Here is a 20738-nt window from a genome sequence, read left to right on the forward strand (position 1 = left end):
TGGGGGCAGGAAGTATAGGGGTTGGCATCACCCAGAGATATTTAGGATGTATTCTTGGCTCCAAGCTCAGAGATTATTTTTGGCAGGACTCAGTAGATATACCAAGGATTGAATTTGGTTGGCCATTTGCAAGCTCCCTACCTACTGTACTGTCATTCTGGTACTTAAAGTGTGAACAGAGGAGGGGTAAGGTATAGGGTGAATCTAATCATCCCCCTCCAAAAAACATGCCACCTGGGGCCAGTGAAGTGGCGCTAGAGGTCAGGTGTCTGCCTTGCAAGAACTAGCCAAGGAAGGACCCAGGTTCGATTCCCCAGCATCCCATATGGTCCCCCCAAGCCAGGGGCAATTTCTGAGCGCTTAGCCAGGAGTAACCCCTGAGCATCAAACAGGTGTGGCTGAAAAAAAACAAAAACAAAAACAAACAAAAAACATGCCATCCAGTAGCTGTGAGAAAGAAGGATGTTAAGAGAACAGTTGTGTTACTTCTTGAAATGTCTGTAATCACACCTGTAGGAAAGAAACATCAAACTCTCCTAACCTCCAGAGCAGGATCATTTGGTGAACCTCAGCTAAATACCAGGAACAGTTTCTGTACATTTGTGTCAGGTGATTAATTTTGATTTGTAAGTTCTAATATATATTTGCAAGAATATATGTAATTGAAGAAAAGACATGGACTTTTGAATCAGTAGCCAAATAACTTTTCTTCTGGTTTAAGCTTACTTTGTCAAATGGGGGCTCCACCCAGTGGCGCTCAGGTTACTCCTGGCTCTTTGCTCAGAAATTGCTCCTGGCTTGGGGGACCATATGGGATGCTGAGGATCAAACCTGCGTTTGTCCTGGGTGCCCTACTACTGTGCTACCACTTTGGCATTTATTTATTTTTAATAATATCTTAATTTCAGTATCATTATTACAAACATGTTTGTAGTAATTTAAGAATGATGAGAACAATTAGCCTTTTACTGGTTGGTAAGGTTCTTCAGAAAAAGTTTCATGTTGTTTGGAATGACACTCTTTACCTGATAGCTCATATTTTCCCATGAAACTCGCATTTTTTTTCTGGGAAGAAAAGAGACTAGCCTAGATACAGAGAGAAGGTTCCTACAGACATTTCAATTACAAAATTGTATCTAGGGAGTTGAGATATTTTCACTCTAATTTAAAATGGAGTAATTCTTAATATGGATTTAACATTTTACTAATAGTTTCTAATACTAAAAGATAGATTTGGGGGCTGGAGTGGTGGAACAAGCGGTAGGGCGCTTGCCTTGCATGTGCTAACCTAGGTTCTATCCCCCAGTGTTCCTTATGGTCCCCCAAGCCAGGAGAGATTTCTGAGTGCATAGCCAGGAGTAACCCCTGAGCATCATCGGGTGTGGCCCCAAAAGGAAAATAAATAAAGGATAGATTTGGTTTCAAGGCAATAAATAACATCAAGAAAAACATCTTAAATTGCAAGTTCTGTTTCTGTGAGAAAGTGCACTCCTTATGGGAAATCATCTTTTTGTCTGTTTTCTTTAAAAAAAAAAAAAACATATAACAATAAGTGGCAGTGTGGTAATTGCAGATTGTTTGGTTATTAATGCATTTACTGGAACACGTTTTGGAGAGATATTGTTTTCTGAAGAACAATAACAACAGCTTTCTTTTGTTCTCTTGTGGAAAAAATATTCTTTGGTAGGTATTGTGGGTTAGAGAAATTTTTTTAAAAAGAGGATTCTTTGGTAATGAGACATTAAAAAATACAATACCTTCTCTTCTATACTAAAAATTTCTCTTGAACCTATGTAGCACACTCTTTTTGTAATGACTCAGTCAGTACCTTATGACACCAATTTGCTTCTATACCGTGGGTCTCCATGGAGAACTGTCTGTTTCCCTGCAGGAACACTGTGATCTTGAACTGGCTTGTTCTCAGTAAAAGATGTAGAGCGGTCTCTTACTTCTCAGAAGTCTTTGCTGGAAGTCAGGGGCCAGGCTTTATTCTGCTGCAGATACCTCACTCTGTTTATCTTCTACCCTTCATCCTGTTACTGAGAAAGGAATTTGTGAACTCAGCATTCAGTTTTTTCATATGAAATCAGCAGAATGACTGGGCCTTCTTTTCACTCTTTTTTATTTTATATTTGGATTGTTGGGCTACACCTAGCAGTGTCCCAGGGTTCTTTCTTCTGACACTGTGCTCAGGTCAAATTTCAGGCAGTGCTCAGGAAGAACAGATGTGGTGCTGGGGATAGAACCAGAGTCAACCATGTGCAAGACAAGCACCCTAACTACTCCACTGTCTTTCTGGCCACTCACTTTTTTTAATGAGGTGATTTCAAATAAATTGTGTATCAAGTATTAGTTATTAAATCGCTAGTAAAGTTATTATCTTAATAAGATCACAATTAAAAGCAATGCTGTAATTTCATTTAAAAATGATGTGTTGGCATGGATAGAGAGGGTATCATGCTGAGTGAAATGAATCAGTGGGAGAAGGACAGACATAGAAGGACTGCACTCTGTGGTATATAAAACAAACAAACAAACAAAAAACCAAAGTATTGTATGGTCAAAATACCCAAAGAAAACAGAAACAAGAAACAAGAACCAGGAGAACTGGTTCATGCTAGGAAGTTGCCACAAGGAGGGAGGGGATGCTGAAAGGAGGTAAAGTGACATGTATGCTACCCTTTCAGTAATAGTATTGCAAACCACAGTGCCTGAAAGGGGAAAAAGGAAGAGCAAAGAAATAAAAAGAGGAGTGGAGAAGAGAAAAAGAAGAGTCCATCATAAAGATAGACTGTGGGGTGGTGGTAATGAAAGGAAACTGAGGACATTAGTGACAGGAAAAGTGCACTAGTGAATTTATGGATATGGAACAATGTATGACTGAAAGTAATGAACAACTTTGCAACTGTACATCTATGGTAATTCAATTTAAAAAATGTAATGATGTATTGGGGCTAGAATGATACTATAGCATGTATAGCATTTGCCTTGCAAGTGGCTAACCCTGGTTTTATCTTCAGTACCTCATAGGGTTCCCAAAGCTCATCAAGAATAGTTCCTGAGTATAGAGCCACAGTAACCATGAGCACCTCCAGGTGTGGCTCAGAAGCAAACACAAAACATTTGTAAAGATCCAGAGCAATAGTACAATGGATAGGGTGCTTGCATTCAGTCAACCTAAGTTCAATCCCAGTATCCCATATGCTCCTTTCAATACTACCAGGAGTGATTCCTAAGTGCAGAGCCAAGAGGAACCCCTGAGCATTGCTCAGGTGTGGCTCAAAAACAAATAAAAGTTATTTATAGATAGTCTAAAATGAATAAAATGCTACCTAATATCATAGCAAATTAGCAGTATCTTTTAGCAGTCTCACATTTAAATCTCTTTTCTTCACACTCTTTTTTTTACCTCCAACACTTACCTAAAAGCAAATGTGTTTAAAGAAATAAAGAAAATACATCCTAAGTGGAGAAATAGAGAAAATACATCCTAAGTGGAGAAATATTTCCCATGATACTCATTTTTTTGTCAATTTCAGATAAAGTGTGAAACAATGAGTCATTTGTCAACTTTTAAAGTTGATTATTCTGGATTATTCTTTACCTGTATATTTTATGTAGTATAGGATTTTATGTAGTGATGGGGTTTTCATTAGGATAAGCAGGCCAGGTAATGACTCAGAATGGTGATTGCTTACTGCTTTGCTATTGGTCCTTCTTTGGTTTAGAAACAGGTTAGAAGATCCAGTTCCCTTTAGTATTTTTTCAAATTCATTTATTCTAGAGAATTCCTTACCCATAACACCCAAAAAATAGTTTGTTATGATTTAGGTTAGTTTCTTTAGTTATTGCTATTTTGAAATTAGTCATTGTATTTCGGGTGAATATTTTTCTATTTATTGTATATTTTAGTATTTCTTACAGATTGAACTCACATAAGTTATAGACATTCCCCCAAATTATTAAGAATTATGAAGTTGGACCCGGAGAGATAGCACAGCGGCATTTACCTTGCAAGCAGCCGATCTAGGACCAAAGGTGGTTGGTTCGAATCCCGGTGTCCCATATGGTCCCCCATGCCTGCCAGGAGCTATTTCTGAGCAGACAGCCATGAGTAACCCCTGAGCACCACCAGGTGTGCCCCCCCCCCCCCAAATTATGAAGTTGAATAGGGGGAAGGGAAAGAAGACTTAAATAAAATTACAGTTCTGAAACTCAAGTAGTAACAGTTGAGTCACTACTGAATTTCTTCAATTTCTCCTTTTTAACAAAACACAAAAACCTGGAAAACTTCAGTTTCACACTATGTACACACATACATAATTATTTTTAGTAAATGAAAAATTAGAGAACATGCATTTTGTGTTATTCTAAACTGAAAAAGAAGTCACACTATTTGAAAGTGAATTGTTTTCTGGTGTGAATACCCCAGAAGTCTTGGGAAACTACAGAACATAGAGTTTTCCTAGTTAACCTTTTTCTGGTCAATACCCCCAACCAGACTTACTTCCATCCAAACCCAAGAATAAGTTGTCTCAACCTCAGTCAATTAGGACTATTTTTGTTATTGTTGTTGTTGTTGTAGTTTTTGGGTCACACCCGGCAGCACTCAGGTGTTACTCCTGGCTCTATGCTCAGAAATCACTCCTGGCAGGCTCGGGACCATATGGGATGCCAAGATTTGAACCACTGACCTTCTGCACGAAAGGCAAACACCTTACCTCCGTGCTATCTCTCCGGCCAATTAGGACTATTTTTAATGCACTAGGTACTAGTCTTTAACAGCATTATAATTCTTAAAGTAATTTAGTTCATTTGAGGCTAGTAGCTAAATGAAGACAGAAACCATTAATTGGACTGTTGCTCTGATGTCTTGCTGGAATTCTGGGAAATTCCTCAGTGTTTTCCTGTAGACTCCTAGCCACCACAACTCAAACATCCATGATGGCAGAGGTTTATGCACAAAGATTAAGTTGTTCTTGAATAGTTTTCTAAAAACAATACTTGGGGGAGTGAAGCTTCACTTTTATATTGGATATATTATTCCATTTTTTCATCCATTCCTTATTCTCAGAGATAATTTTTGAGACCGAGTTGTGTATATCTTGGAAGCAATTTCAAAGCTTTGGCAACCATTTTCCAATTTCCTTTGAAAGTATATTTTAAATAATATTTGCATTTAATTGATTGTTGGCCGGAGTGAATGGGCAGTGCAAGAATAATTTATGCTTCAGAGCCAAATAATATCACATTGTTCTGTATTCTGTACATATGCTAATTATTCCAAAGATCCAAAAACCTGCTCAAAGGTATTTCTACCCTGAGTTAACATTTAATTTTTTTATTGAGAACATTGTGATTTACAAAGTCCGTCATGGTTGAATTTCAGTTGTACACTGAATCAGGGCCATTCCCACCACCAGTGTTGATCTCCCTTCACCAATGTTCCCAGAGTGCCTCTTATACCACCACTATATTCCCAGAGTGTGTGCTATACCACCACCCTTTGCCCAATGGCCTGCCAGTATAACAGGCCCATTTAAGTTTAGATTGTTAAAGTTTAGGTATCTTGATTTTATTGTTGTTGACTTTGGCTTGGATATTTAGTTCTGTCTTTTTTTGTCTCCACCAATGCACCTGAGACCACTTGGCCCTTGGCCCCATCCTTTCTCTTTTCTTCTTAATTTTATAGAAAAATCCAGAGATATGAGCTAAAACAAAGTAATCCATGCCTAAGGGTTCTGTGAAAAAAGGTGGGAACCCCTGTTTAAAAGATAGAAAATTCAAATAATAAAAAAATAAATAAAAAAGAAGAAAAGGGATGGCAGTTTTATTTTCATAGGCAAAGCAACAGTTGGTTGAAATAGAAAGGAAAAAACCTTTGGACTAAAATCTGGGGGACCCTATCCATGAAGCTTCCTGCCATGAGACCAACTACAGGCTCTGGGCATACTAAATCGTTGAATCCCAAAGTCTTTTTTCTTCATGGTCTCAGTAAAAGTTCTTCTCAGTCACAGTTGTCATAGTCAGATTTCTATCATTAGAGATCTTGGTTTTTGCACAGATCCTGTGTCAAAATCAGGGTGTCATGGAGTGATTTCTGATTTCCTCTCACCATTAGGTGGTGATGCAGGGAAACCTGCACTGCAAGCAAGTTGTTGCTGTTTCTTAGTCATTTGGGTGTCATATGAACCCACTCTGGAGCAAGTCAGGACCAGGGTAGCATTAGGACCTTTCACAGTAGAAGTTTGATTCCTGGTGCTGATGCAGAAAACCATATTTGTTTCAAAGATAGGATCCAAGGTTCAGGGTTGAACAGCCAATGCCCAATCAACTAAAGCTAAGTTAACATATTATCCTACTACAAAAATAGGAATATTTGTATCTAAGCTTTACTGTGATGTTTTTATTGATTGCAACCCTGTCCTGTGACTATTAATTGAAAAGACTGAATAATGATTTCTTGGGTTTCTCTCTTTAGTTTTCTTGATTCCAAAGAAACAATTTTCAAATAGGAACATTAATCAAATTCAGTACAGAAGTATATTTCTTCTTTTTATTGTTTTTTTGTTTTTTGTTTTTTTGGGGCCACACCCGTTTGATGCTCAGGGTTTACTCCTGGCTAAGCACTCAGAAATTGCCCTGGCCTGGGGGGACCATATGGGACGCCAGGGGATCGAACCGTGGTCCTTCCTTAGCTAGCGCTTGCAAGGCAGACACCTTACCTCTAGTGCCACCTCTCCAGCCCCAAGAAGTAAATTTTTTACTAAATTTCTGTACTTCTTTTTCAGGGAACACAAGGTCAGAGCAAACTGATTATTCTGATTGATACCATAGGCATTGTTGATTAAACTTTCATGCACCTTTCAAGAGTGCCATTAGGCCAAACCTTTGTGTCAAGCCTACAGTTTCATCACAGAATTTCTTAAGAACATTCAATATTCAATATTCTGTTTTATATACTCTCTGGAAACATGATAAACAATAATAACCCTGGATGTATGTTTATAGGATAGCTATTGGTACTGTATTAGAAGTATTACTGTGTGGCTGTTTAGCTCCAATACCTGTATTAACTGATTGTAATTACTTATATATCATGAATGAATTAATTGTGCTGTAGTCAGTGATGGCAATGATTCTTTGCTTTTGTTTCTGCTCTAAAAGAGGCTGATATAGGAATTGGGTTGGAAGGAACAGTGAAGAAGCTTGCTAAAATATTTTTCTCACTCCATTCACCCACCCTGCTTTATAGAACTTTATAAATTTGGGGGGCTTATAGATGACTGTATATACATATTTGTCTCTCAGCCTGGGCCATGAGACTTTATCTTTTTGTAGAGTGCTATGTTACTTTCCCGAGCTCTTGACACAGAGAGAATCTGAATCTCTTTGTCCTCTTTGCCCTCTTTGCCCTCAGTTGCCAGCAGTCATTGAAACCCTCATTTGCTAAAGTCTCATTGTTGGACGTTATTTACTCCTCCCAAGCATCTGCAGAACCCTTATGAGGACAACCTGTTGTACATATTGCAGTGCTACAGATTGGAAGCTTTGCAGAGTCATGACTATGATAGTTACTAAATAATCAGGCCTCATTGTCTTGAAGGCATGGTTAATACAGCTGCTAAGCCATTTCCCTTTGACCTTCAAACATTTTTCATTTTCTGAAATCATGAACGTGTCAGAGCTTCCTGACTGTCTTGCCGTCTACCTGTCAGTTTCCTCAGTGAGCTGTGAAACGTCAATAGTAGAAAGCTGGATGAAAGCAGCCATTCATAATCTGTGGGCTGCAAGCAAGATTTTGTGTTGGTCAGAACGAGAGGAGCTTTAAGTTTGTTTAACAGCAAACAGAGTAAAGCATCTTTGAAAAGTAAAGGGATGACCTGGTTTATGATAAAATGGTTTATATGATAAAATAATCTGTGATCTTTGTATAATTCTAAACTAACCCTATACTTATAGAAAACACTAATCTGCTCAATTTAAAAAAAATAACTGAGTGAGGCCAGAGCAATAGCACAGCAGATAGGGCGTTTGCCTTGCATGAGGCTAATATGAGGTCAGTCCCTGGCATCCCATCCCATATGGTCTCCCAAGCCCACCAGGAGTAATTTCTGAGTACATAGCAAGGAGTAAACCCTGAGTTCCACAGGCTATGGCCCCAAAACCAAACAAACAAAAAAATCTTTAAAAAAAAAAACTGAGAAAAAATGGTTCTGTCTTTCTAGTAAAAGAACAAAAGACATTTCCTTTTTGAACTTCCACATTCTTCCAGAGATGATGAACAACAGAAGAATATTTATCATACTGCTTCTTTTCGTTGGTGTACTAGAAATTGTAGCAAGCACAGTAAGAATGTAACATAAAAAGCAGTTAGGTGGGGCCGGCGTGGTAGCGCTAGAGGTAAGGTGCCTGCCTTGCCTGCGCTAGCCTAGGATGGACCGTGGTTCGATCCCCCAGTGTCCCATATGGTCCCCCAAGCCAGGAGCAACTTCTGAGCGCATAGTCAGGAGTAACCCCTGAGCGTCACCAGATGTGCCCCCCCCCAAAAAAAAGCAGTTAGGTGGGAAAGAAAAAAACAATACTATTATTCACATATGACAAGTTCTTGTATATAGAAAACCATAAGGAAATAAGAATTATTTCTGCAGAGTATACATACATATACACACATACAAGACCTGCCAGGATCACAACAGTCATTATGTAAGAATTATTATAGGATCATGCCTAAACTAAGTAAGCAAGGATGCTAGATATAAGTTTAATATACAAAAATCAATCAGATTTCCATACATTAACATGAATAGTTTGAAATTAAGATAGAAAAATTATATTTATAGCAACATTAAAAGAACAAAATATTTAAGAATAAATATCAAGGAGGAGCCAGAGAGATAGCATGGAGGTAGGGCATTTGCCTTGCGTGCAGAAGGACAGTGGTTCGAATCCCAGCATCCCATGTGGTCCCCCAAGCATGTCGGGAGCGATTTGTGAGCTTAGAGCCAGGAGTTACCCCTGAGCGCTGCTGGGTGTGACCACCCCAAAAGAAAAAAAAATTAATATCAAGGAAATTGAAAATTAAAATATTGTCCTAAGAAATTAAAGAACTAAGTAGCTGAGAAATATCTCATGTCCTTGATTGGAATATTTAATATAGTTAAGATAGCAATATTTAATCTACAGATGAACCCAATTGCTATCGAAATCGCCCTGATCTTTTTTTGCATAGTGATAAGGCTGATTCTGTGATTTCCTAGGAACTTCAAACAGTCAAGAATCTTATTTAAAAAGGATATAAAAGACTCATAGTTCTATATTTCAAAATCTACTCAAAGTATGTTGTTCATTGAAATGCATATAGATCAAATAAATAGAATTTAGAGTCAAGAAATAAACTCATATAATTATAGTCAGCTGATTTTCAACAAAAGTGGAAAATCTAGTGAGGACACAATAGTCTTTTTAGGGTTGAAAAAAATAGTACAATTTGTAAGGCACTTACTTTGCACATGGTCAACCTGGATTTGATTTCTGGTACCACATATGGTCACTCAAGCAGTGCCAGGAATGATCCCTGAGCACAAGGCTGGGAGTAAGCCTCGACCACAGCTGTGTGTGACCCATAACTCCCCCCCTCCCACTACACACACAAAAATAATGTCTTTACTTAATGCTATTGTGACAGATGAATAGCCACAAGAAATAAGATAAAGTTGTATACCTACCTCACACTATATACAAAAATTACTCAAAATATGGGGGCCAGAGAATAGCACAGCAGTAGGGCATTTGCCTTGCAAGGCCAATCTAGGATGGCCCTGGGTTTGATTCCCAGCATCCCATATGGAAGGAAGAGAGAGAGACAGGGTCTTTTATTTTAATCTGTGCTTTTCCCTACAAATAAAATGTACCATACCCAGCCATTTTATTATATACTGTATAGAACTTATGTGGTAGTCATTACTTCTGTGTGATAGTAATTTTCAGCTTTGTGGTGCTTTTCATTGTTGCTTTTCTGGAAAATCTTCCTTATGATATGACTTGCTGTAGGGTTTTTTTTTTGGGGGGGGGGTCTGGTTTGGTTTTGTTCTTTAAGTCTACTTTATTTTAGAAATAATCCTTTACCTGTACCAAAATATAGCAATGGAGGAGGGGAAATGAGAGAGAACAAGGAGTAGGGACAGTGAGATCTTCAGATCTGTTTTTTCTGCTAACGAATCTTTTTTCTCTCCTAGTGTTTTTTAGTTTTGTTCATAAGGTGATAATTAATACTTAGAAATCTGTCTTCTAGGTACTTCAGAAATGTGGCTGACTGTTTACTTGTTAAGAATTCTTAAATTATCCCACATTTAGTGTCAGAAATATCCCTTTGCAATACAATATTTTAATAATTCATCATTCTACTTGGGTATGGAACAAATCTTTTCTTTTGATTAATTCGATCAGTTGGATAACCAGATGCAAACAGTCCTCATTTTTACCAACAAACAGGCTTTCTATAGAATTTTCTAGGTAACAAACAGGTCTCAACTTTGAAAACTAGCTGTGAGGTTTGAATTGACATGAAAACTGTAACTCTTTTCTCTTTTTGAAATAAAAAGGTGTAGTTCCATGTTTTTGCATACATTGCAAAGGTGAAGTTACAGGTGTATATAGTTCAGTGATTTTGCATACATAGATTTATATTCTTGACAATTCTGTTTGGCTTCCTGGAAGGTCTGAGTGACTTTCAGTGGAATAACCGGATCTGTTTGCTCGTGAGGAGCAGGCCAGAGTCTGCGAAGGAAAGGCAAAGAAACAGATGGCCGGCTATTGTGTTACAGCCATCATCTGCTGGGCCATGAGCAAATATTAAGTGAATAATATATATGTAATTGGTGTGAAAGTACAGTCGCAACATTCCTAATTCTGTTAGAAAGGTAACTTCTCGAATATTTGCATTTCATAGAATGCTATATTGAAGTGTTTCTGTGTATATGGTTAATCCATTTTAAACTGCTTTAAAGTGAACATTTCCCCTCATTTTTGACCACTATGCAATATTTTAAATAGAATGGCCTGTAATGGCCCTTTTTTATTTTTCATAACAACACAGGCACTAAATTATAGTTGTGCAATTATGCAAACAATGGAAATGTTTCCAGAATGAATCCTTCCTTTTAAATTTTCATTTTATATAATTGTTGGAAGATTTGGAGCCGTAATAAACAAAATTATTTTACACATTTATCATTCTAAAGGTCAATTATAAAAGAACGAAAGAAACAACACTATGCAAAATGAATAAACCAATTTCTATTGCTATCACCATATGTTTTTCTTATCACTTATGGTTTTTCCAGTTACTGTGTACATAGCATTCAATTAAAGCGATTCATTTACCAGACTGAATGCAGTTTGTGTTTATAGAACTGTGCTTTAGAGAAGAGGAAACAACATGCTTCTATTTGAATTACCTGATTTTTGTAAAATCAGTGATAAGGGACAGATGTTCTCAACAGTTACTTTCTCATAAACCTGAATCTTTTGATAGCTGCAAATTCACAATTATCATCTTAGAATCTATTTTTCACACTCTATGGGTAGCATGTGTGGGAACATCTAACCAAAAATAAGAGAAAAATATTCGTTTGGGGATCCATAAATCAATGACAGCCTTTTGCAGAAAAAGCATGTAAAAAGAGTTCTGTCTATGCTTCTTACTGGTCAATTAAAAAAAAATAAACTTAATTCCTATTTTATACTTTAGTTTTTATTGATTAGCTTTTTATTTTTAGTCTGTTTAAACTCTATGCAGGGGTTCCCAAATTTATTTGGCCTACTGCCCCCTTTTTCAGAAAATAAATTACTCAATGCCTCCATGGAAATCTTCCTTCTTTAGACAAACAGAAAAGCCACTTTCACCCACCCCAAGTGCACCTGAGGCTACCAAACAAAACTAATTTTCGTTCTTAGACTTTCTTGTTAGACTATATTCTAGAACTTGTTTGCAAAATGTAACTTGGAAAATCTCAAGGATTATTTTTGTTTTTATTTTGTTATTTGCCTTCTCTACTCCATTGCTATTGCTATCATATTTTGCTGATTGTTATTTAAGAGCATTCACTTACAGATTTTGTTTCATTGCAGTATCATGTAATCTAAAAGGCTTATGTAAAATTCTTAATTATTTTTAAAGTTCATTACCTTAAAATATTTTAATTGTTTCTAGATATCAGTATATTAATATTTTATCAATTTAAACCTATAAATTAATTTCTAGAAAGTAAAATACTCAAGACTCCCTTCTCAAAAACATTTTTTTTTACTTTTCACTCTGCTTACATTTGGATGGTCCTTTTTAATTTACAAAGTGATGTGTTTGCATAGACTGGCCCATTAGCTACAGTACTATAAGATGGTATCTATCCTATTTATGGAAGAAAAATGTAAAGACTAGTCAGAATTTCATCTTCCCAAGGTCATATACCCCAGGCTGAGCCCTAGTTTTGTAGTTCTTTTCATCTGGTCAGAGTGTAAGGAGAGGAACCTTTTCTAGTCGTGGTCACAGTGGAGGTGACAATATAGAATCCCATGGTGGGAATATGGTCCCTTTCTTTAACTCTGCCTGTTCTGTTGCTTGTCTCAAGTAGACTAACTCAAATGAGTACAGAACTTTATTCCCAACAGTTAAAGAATGCCCCCCCCTTTTTTTTTTTAACAAAGAGAGACTTCATCAGACAAAATTAGCTAGGAAGAAGCAATTGAGTCTCTGTGTTTTACTGTGATTGTATTAATTGGGGTGAATTTTTGTGACATAGGAAACTAGTTTTCCAGAATAATCTTATTTAAGTTAAAAATAAAGTATAACTTCCAAAACAGTTAAATAATGCAGACAGTTTCAGAGTCCAAGGTTTTTATTTCTCCAAAGGTTCTAGCTATAGTTGTAACAATGTGATATGAAAGCGAAGGTGAAAGGGGGATTCAGTAGAAATGAGTAAGAGCTTTTTAGAGATCTCTTATTAGACAGATGGAGCTGCTATCCTAGAGTGGTTATTCCTAGTTTTGTTTATTAGATTTTTTTGTGTGTGTCACACTGGCTATACTCAGATCTTACTCCTGGCCCAGTCAGTCCTCAAGGAACACTCCTGGCAGGACTTGGAGGACCATATGGAGCTCTGGGCATCAAACTTGAGTTGAACATGTGCAGGACAAGCAAGCACCTTATCCACTGTACTATCTCAAGTTAGTCCAAATTTTAAAATATTGTCATAGACATGTTCTTTTGGTTGCTTCATTTGTGTATGGATTAGGAAAAGAAGCAAGCATATGAGCACCAGTTGGCTGACTGGCCACGGATTTCACTACTTAACCCTCCACCCCATTAACCCTACCCTGGTGCTCTCTTTAACTGGCAGCAGAGGCCTTTCTTCTGCTTCTCCTCCAGCCTGCTTCTCCTCAGGGTTCTGTCTTATGTGGGTGGCAGAGTTGGGTATGCTAGCCATCTGTTATTTTGCCCACTCTTTCCAATCTTCTTTCTCGTAGAAACAGGTTCCGTTGAAGTGACTGGCTAAGGGCCAGGGAGTGGGGAGTTTTGTGACTATATCCTGGCTACACTAATTTCTGCTCTTTAGCAGCAAGGATCATGTAGTCATTTCTGTGAATGCTCTGTTTACAATCCACTGCCTTGACACATATAAATTATTTAAAGCAAAATGAATTTTAAAAAGTTGCCATGCTGTTTATGGGGGTAGTGTTAGAATTATGCACGTGGGGGTACCGACATGAACAATATTGTAAATCAGAGAACCTCAATCAATAATAAAACTTGAAAAAAATTATCTGACTTTTATGTGTTCATTAATAATTCCCACAAAAACCTTCCCTGGAGAAGCATTTTTACAATTAAAACTGAATTGCAGGGATGAGAACAGCTTATTCAATTTAAATACATGCTGAAGACTTTTTGAAACTGCCAGAGTTCAAGACTTAGTTCCTCCTCTCAGCAGATGGAATTAACACAAACATAACAAAGTTAACATCCTGGTTGTTTGCGTTATTAATCTTCAGATGCATGGCATTCTGCTACCTTGCTAGCCAGGTTTGCACGAATCCTTTCATTGCAGCATATGTCAACAGAAATGTGCTTCCATCTGCTGTCGTATAGCTTGATGCCTGATATTCTGAGACAAGGCCCAGCACAATGCGTACCTCTGTGAGTAATTACAGGTGTGTGGTGAGGAGCCCAGGGCATTCATCAGAGGCTTAATTATGAAAAAGGTGGATCTTTTGTTCCACTCTTGGAGCATGAATTCACCACACACTTTTTAAACTGCAGCATCCATCTGCTCAGCCCCTTAGCATGTTTGCCTTGGCTGATAGGGACTCTAAAGTGTATCAAAGGACGTGATTAAGGCAGGTTTAAATATTAACTTGGAAGGAATATGGCTTGGCTTTTTCTGCCTCTCTTCCCTTTATCTACCTATATCTATGCATCTTTCTGTCTTTTTGGTAGAATAATTTTGATCAAGGAAAAAGTCTGTTAAAAGGCTAAATCTTTAATATTTCCCAGGGATCTATATAGAATTTTAATAGAATAAGCATCATACAGTGGATAATGATGTTTTATAATAGATATTAAATAAACCCACTATGGAATGAAAAAATGCCTTTACTTAGAAAAAACAATATTTTGTGAGCACAGATTCTTTTTTAATATTGTAAATTGTTAAATGAGACCATTTTATTACTAAGGAACTAATGTGTTATTGTTAGTTATGTTATTCATATTCTTGCTCTATTTAAATTGCATCAAGATAATTTTAAGGAATTTTTCAACTCTACTGAAATTTCAGAGAAGAAATCACTGTTTATTTGACTTGTGTCTTGAGACTACCTATTAACCATGCTCCTAGCCACGTAACTGCTGTGTGTTTGATTAATGCAAGAACTAGAAATGCATAAAAGATACGGGGAGGGCTTGGGTTTTTTGGAGGGGTTCTTTTGGTTTTGTTATGGGACCACACCTAAAAATGCTCAGGAGTTACTCCTGGTTCTGCACTTAAGAATTACTCTTGGCTGTGCCTGGGGTACCATATAGATTGTTGGAGATTGAATCTAGGTCGGCTGTATGCAAGGCAAATGCCCTCCCCACTGTGCTATCCTACAGTTGTACAGATGGGTTCTTTGATATGTCCTGACCCTGGCAACAATAAGCCATGGTTTGCCTCAGTCTGGAAAGAGATGACTCAGCAGAACTAGAATTAAGGGGCCAGCCAGCCAGTCACCAAAGAGAATTCATTGCGTACACAGGGACATAGGGTATCTAGATTAGTTGATGATCTTTATCCTGTACTGCTTTGCTTTGTACTGTGCTGCAAGCAAGGCCCGACACCCAACCTTAGATAGACTACAACTGGCCACACTGCTGTACAGTTCCATGCATAACACATTTTTACCCTATGAATAGAAGCCTTTTTGCTACTTTTAAAATAAAAACCTCTTTGCTACTTTTATGATAAAAGTTTGCCTTTAGAAAATGGAAGGAAACTGGAAGTGCAAGTATCTCCCTTGTTCTAGTGATAGTTATTTAAAGATCAAATTTTTCTATCTAAACATCCCTTCTCTAGCTTGTCTGAAGAGTTCAGCATTCCATGGCAGACCAAAGAAATGCTTCTAATGGGCAAGTTTTAGGTCTTGTATAACGACAGGGTGGCATTGCCATTCTCTTCTTCTGGAAGATGGGTGCATTAGCACTTGTGCCAACTCATCTCTCAGAACTCTTTTTCTAAAAACCTGCTATGAGCTGTGCTTTTTGGGTATACAGTGATCACATGTACCAATGAACTTTTTATTTTTTTGCTTAAAAAATTCACAGTGGGCTTTCTGGTCTTCTCTTTCAGGATATCTTAAATATGATCATAAGGCACTGTCCACCACGCTTTTTCTCCTTGGGCTTGCCTGGCTTCTCCATGCTGGTGGGAGACTTCATCACAGCTGCGGCCAGGGTCCTCAGTACAGACATGTTGGCGGTAAGTATGACAATGCTCAGCATCCAAACTCCCCAGAGGCTTCACAATCGCTAACAAGGTTCAGATTTCTCCACTCTTAACAGGTGTTGACTCATTAGTGCAATGTGAAACTGGGCTCTCGGGTAGATGCCCTGGCAGCTGATGTGTGAAATTGTAGGATAAGATGACACGGTGGTATTGGAAAGGCGTTTCATCAAAAGGCCAGAGTGTGAGAAATCATACCCTTACAAATATTTCCACACATTTGCACAGTTGGAAGCAGGACTGTCCTTTAGAATCTTATTAGCATTTTACCATAAATGTTGGCACAGGCATTTTCAGTCAAGATGGAATTTTAAGTGTATTCCCAGGCAGTAATGTTTGTCATTATCAGTATTATCCTTTACTTGTTCTTATAAGTACAAAAAATGATATTCTTATAATGACAGAACACTACAATTTTAACCAGAAAGACAATGATACTTTTATTCATATGCCATAAACTTTGGCATAATTCTTTTATGTTTATTAACCTATATATTTATTTATCTTGTGCTGCCAGGGATCATGGAAAGTGCTATATGGCTGAGCTACATTTCTCGCTCTTTGGCAGAATGCTTATGTTAACTGAAGATGTGATCCCTAGGCTAAATCTATTCCTGACACCACCAATACGAAATCAGTCAGAATACATTTTGTGTTAAGACATCACAATTTATTTGAATTTATTTGAAATTTCCACATTTACCCCCAATATTAGTAGACACTTTTCATGCTTTTTGAGAGACTATTCATATGTTTTACAGTAATTTAAAGGGCTTAAATTTTTGGACTCTTAATATATTATCTTTTCGTGTCATTTTTTTTTCTTTCTCAGCTATTTAGATGAAAGTTATCATTTTCCAGAGACTTAAAATCAGTGTCAATATTCACCCAAGTTTTGTTTGACAGTGTTGCTTTTTCACTCATTTCTCTGTACAGAATAACTTCAAACTCCATTTTTGCTTGTTTTTGGTCTACACCTGACAGTGTTCAGGGCTTACTCCTGGTGGGAGTATTACTCCTAGGGGGACTATCTGGGATACCAGAGATCAAACATGGCTCATCTTCATGCAAGGCAAGCACTGTGCTTACTATACTATCCCTCTATCCTTCAAGCTCCTTTTTTTGTTATTTTAAAGTTGTTGTTAAGTACTTTTTATAGCTTATCTTTTATGTTGTATTTTAATGTGCTAACTTTTTTTTTTTGTCTAAAAAAAATTAAAAGCAAAGGGAAGGGAAAACAAAGAGTAAAAATGTAGAAATAGAAGAAAGTGTTGAATGTGTTCAAATTCCTTTTTTTTTTGAAGAATACAGTTTTTTTGCTTCATTATTCTATATAAATATTTTAGTTTAATCATTCTCAATAGCATTTAGATTTAATATTAACCTGTCAAGTGAATATGTAAAAAAAACATATAAAATGGAAGAAGGAAAATGATACTTTTAAAACTTAAATATGTGTGCCTTGCTATGAGTTTTTAGGGAAAAAAATCCTGGCATCCTTTTTAGATATAGTGTTTTATGTTGTGATAATACTCTGCTACACCATCGGGAAATATCAGTTGACTAATAGCAACAGCACCTGAGAATCAACCTACAGAACTGATTCTGTCAAAGGAGTGGCAAACAACCTTGAGATCTGGAACACAGCGTACCTGAAATTCTATCATTAAATGTACTATAAATCATTGCATGTAGAATAAAAATTGAAAGAAAAAGTAAAAATAAAAATTGCCTAGACTCAAAAATAAGTAATTTAAAAAGAAAAACAATGCCTCCGAGCTAAGAGATGCTAAAATAACCCTCGGAATATTTTCTAAATATATTTTTTGAGAATATTTTCCAAACAGAGAAAATATGAGTGTATGAATATAAGTTACATAAAAACTTGGAATTCTTTGAATGACTCTTCCTTTAAATTTGATGTGTAAAGATAATAGAGGAGTTAGTGAGATCTGTTTGGTTAAAACATTCTTGGTCAACATCATATTGCAGTTTGCCTTATTTCTTACAAGTGTGAGGCACTCCTATTAGGTAGCTTTGCCCTACTGAAGCAAGGAAAAAAAAAGATAAGTGTGCACCAACTACACTAAGGTGCGTGTGCTCAGCAATATTACTTAAAAGAATAAAAGTCGGAGTCAATACAAATGTCCATCTTCCATTAATCATTGTGGTATGTACATGACCTGATATCATATTTAGTTCCTTTCCCGGCTGGACCCAGAAGATTTATTGTTAGACAAAGTCAGACTTTGGTGTAAGCCTACTACTACTAATTATTAGTCTGGTTAAGCCATGTACTAATACTTTCTCCTTGAGAAAGAATTCCTCTGTCTATAAATTAGCACTCAAATATTAGGCAAATATTATTTATATTTGGGGCCAGAGAGATGTCTCCTAGGGCAGGAATGTTTGTTGGGAGTCCTCACTTTGATCTCCAGCAACAATGGCTCCTCAAGCACCACCAGGAACTCCCCTAAGTACCGAACTATCACTATGTTTCACCCCAAAAAGCGAGCCAAAATTATCTAGACTTGTACTGATTAAAGTTCTAACAACCCTCTTAAGATTTAAATGGTTTTATTTACTTATTAGTTAGTCTAGCATTAGTTTAAAAGTTTGCCATGCAAGTGGGGCTTACTTAAGTCAAAATAGTTCATGGCCATTCAGAGAAAGAAATAACTATGGTATCTGAAACAAGACTGATGGGTGAAGGATAGCACTCATTGAGGGTCTAAAGAGCAGTTCGGGAGACATTTATTATGAATATGTATCTGCTCTAACTATGTCTCAAAATAGGAATAGATGAATATGATTGGATTTCTACTCATAAGAAATTCTAAACAGTGTTAATATTTGCCGTAAGTTTCTGGTAGTCTCAATAAAATCATATTTAGCACCCAGAGGCGCATCTGTCTAGGAAGAGTTACTCCTGCTTGCTGAGAAGTGGAAGTGAAAATATACATTGGAAAAATCTTCATGGAAGGAGTGATGTCGAAGCAAAGACTTCAAATCATCTGATAATGATGATTTATGAATTTAATTTATTATTTTGAATCTCATTTCAAGGCAAAACTTAATAGTACTTACTATGGTAGAGTGATGAAGACTTTTTCTTGAGGCACACAAATAGTAATTAAAATTTCATGTCAAAATACACACACACATACACATATATATACACATATATACACATATATATAATATGTAAATATATATAACTCAAAGCAGGGATGCTAGAGAGCATAGAGTCTTTTACAATTTCCTTAATAAATAAGGAAAGTATTTATGTTATGAAGTAAGCCAGAAGAAGGAAAAATACAGAATATCACTTATAAGTGGTATTTAGAATAACTGAGTGCAGAGCCAGAAGTAACCTCTGAGTGCCACCAGGAATCACCCAAAAATAAATAAATAAATAAAAGACCAAAATGACAAAACAAACAAACAAAAAATACAACAAAAAAGAAGTCAAAGGAAAGTGAAAGGATAAGATAAGAGGACCCTGTGAGGAGTCTGGGTTCTATGGCTCAAAACTACAGAAAGTCTATGGTAGTCAGTGGGAGATGCCTTTTTTGACCCCCTTTCTGTCAAACAAGAAATCAGACCCACAAATCTGACCTAAAGAAAGGAAAACAGGGCTAGAGAGATTGTCAGAGTCAACAATTTGTATAAGACACTCAAACATGAGTGTGGATATTTCTTGGGTTGAATATGGCTTAAAAGAGAAGTGGGCAAAGAGCTATATCAGGATGACTAAATTTAAAAAATAACCACAATTTACAAAGAGGAGGGAGTCACCACTGGTGACTAAAATGTGGCACATACCACAGTTCCCCCATCAAATAAATCAACTAACAAAATGAGAAGTTCCAGCATGTAGACTGTCAGATCTCCTTAGGAAACAAGAAATGAATCCCAGAGACTAAATGGTTAAAGACTTCATATCTGATGTTGTTGCTTTAATTCAAGCTTCCAAACTCTCATCACTCTTGTCATATCACATACTTGCTAAAATTATGGATTTGATAGCTTCACTCCTCAGACTGGATGAGATAAGAATATGCCACATGTCCTGTGGGTCCCTTCCCTATGACTTTTGTCAGGGCCCCTCCTCCATGCCTAAACTCATGCTCGCTGAATCATGTGTTACCTCTGAGAGTTCTCATTACTTGTAATATGCCCTTGCTTCCTCAACACATTCTCTTGTCCTGCCTCTCTGGCTACTTATATCCAGTGTGGCTCTTACTGGCACTTGGTTTTAATGTCTCTAAACCATCCTAAACAGAACAAATCATTGCCTCATTGGGCCCATATTATTTACTTTATTTACTGATGAAAAAAAACAAACATGGGTTAAAAAAATAATGTACCTACTTTCCATGACATCTATAATATATGCCTCTTTTTAAATTTATTTTTAATTTAAAATATGTTTATTGAGATTCTGTAGTTTAAAATGCTATGAACAGTGGTTTCTCGGGCATATAATTCTAATACTAATAAATAGGTACACTCTACTCTGTTTTGATGTCTATCTAAAGACTTTATTTATTTATTTATTGGGGTTTTTTTTTTTTTTTTTTTTGGTTTTTCGGCCACAACCGGCGGTGCTCAGGGGTTACTCCTAGCTGTCTGCTCAGAAATAGCTCCTGGCAGGCACGGGGGACCATATGGGACACCGGGATTCAAACCAACCACCTT

At 36.9% G+C, this 20738-nt stretch overlaps 1 protein-coding gene across 1 annotated transcript in view; it reads left to right on the forward strand.

Annotated features, from left to right (window-relative positions):
- The window catches only part of RALGAPA2 (Ral GTPase activating protein catalytic subunit alpha 2), a 342879-nt gene that overhangs the window by 172243 nt on the left and 149898 nt on the right, over positions 1–20738 (forward strand). The window contains exon 25 of the mRNA XM_049774320.1: positions 15885–16013. Within this exon, the coding sequence (XP_049630277.1) occupies positions 15885–16013 (129 nt within the window). The remainder of the gene's footprint in view (positions 1–15884; positions 16014–20738) is intronic.

The sequence above is a fragment of the Suncus etruscus genome, chromosome 6 (assembly GCF_024139225.1).
Source record: "Suncus etruscus isolate mSunEtr1 chromosome 6, mSunEtr1.pri.cur, whole genome shotgun sequence".
NCBI lineage: Eukaryota > Metazoa > Chordata > Mammalia > Eulipotyphla > Soricidae > Suncus > Suncus etruscus.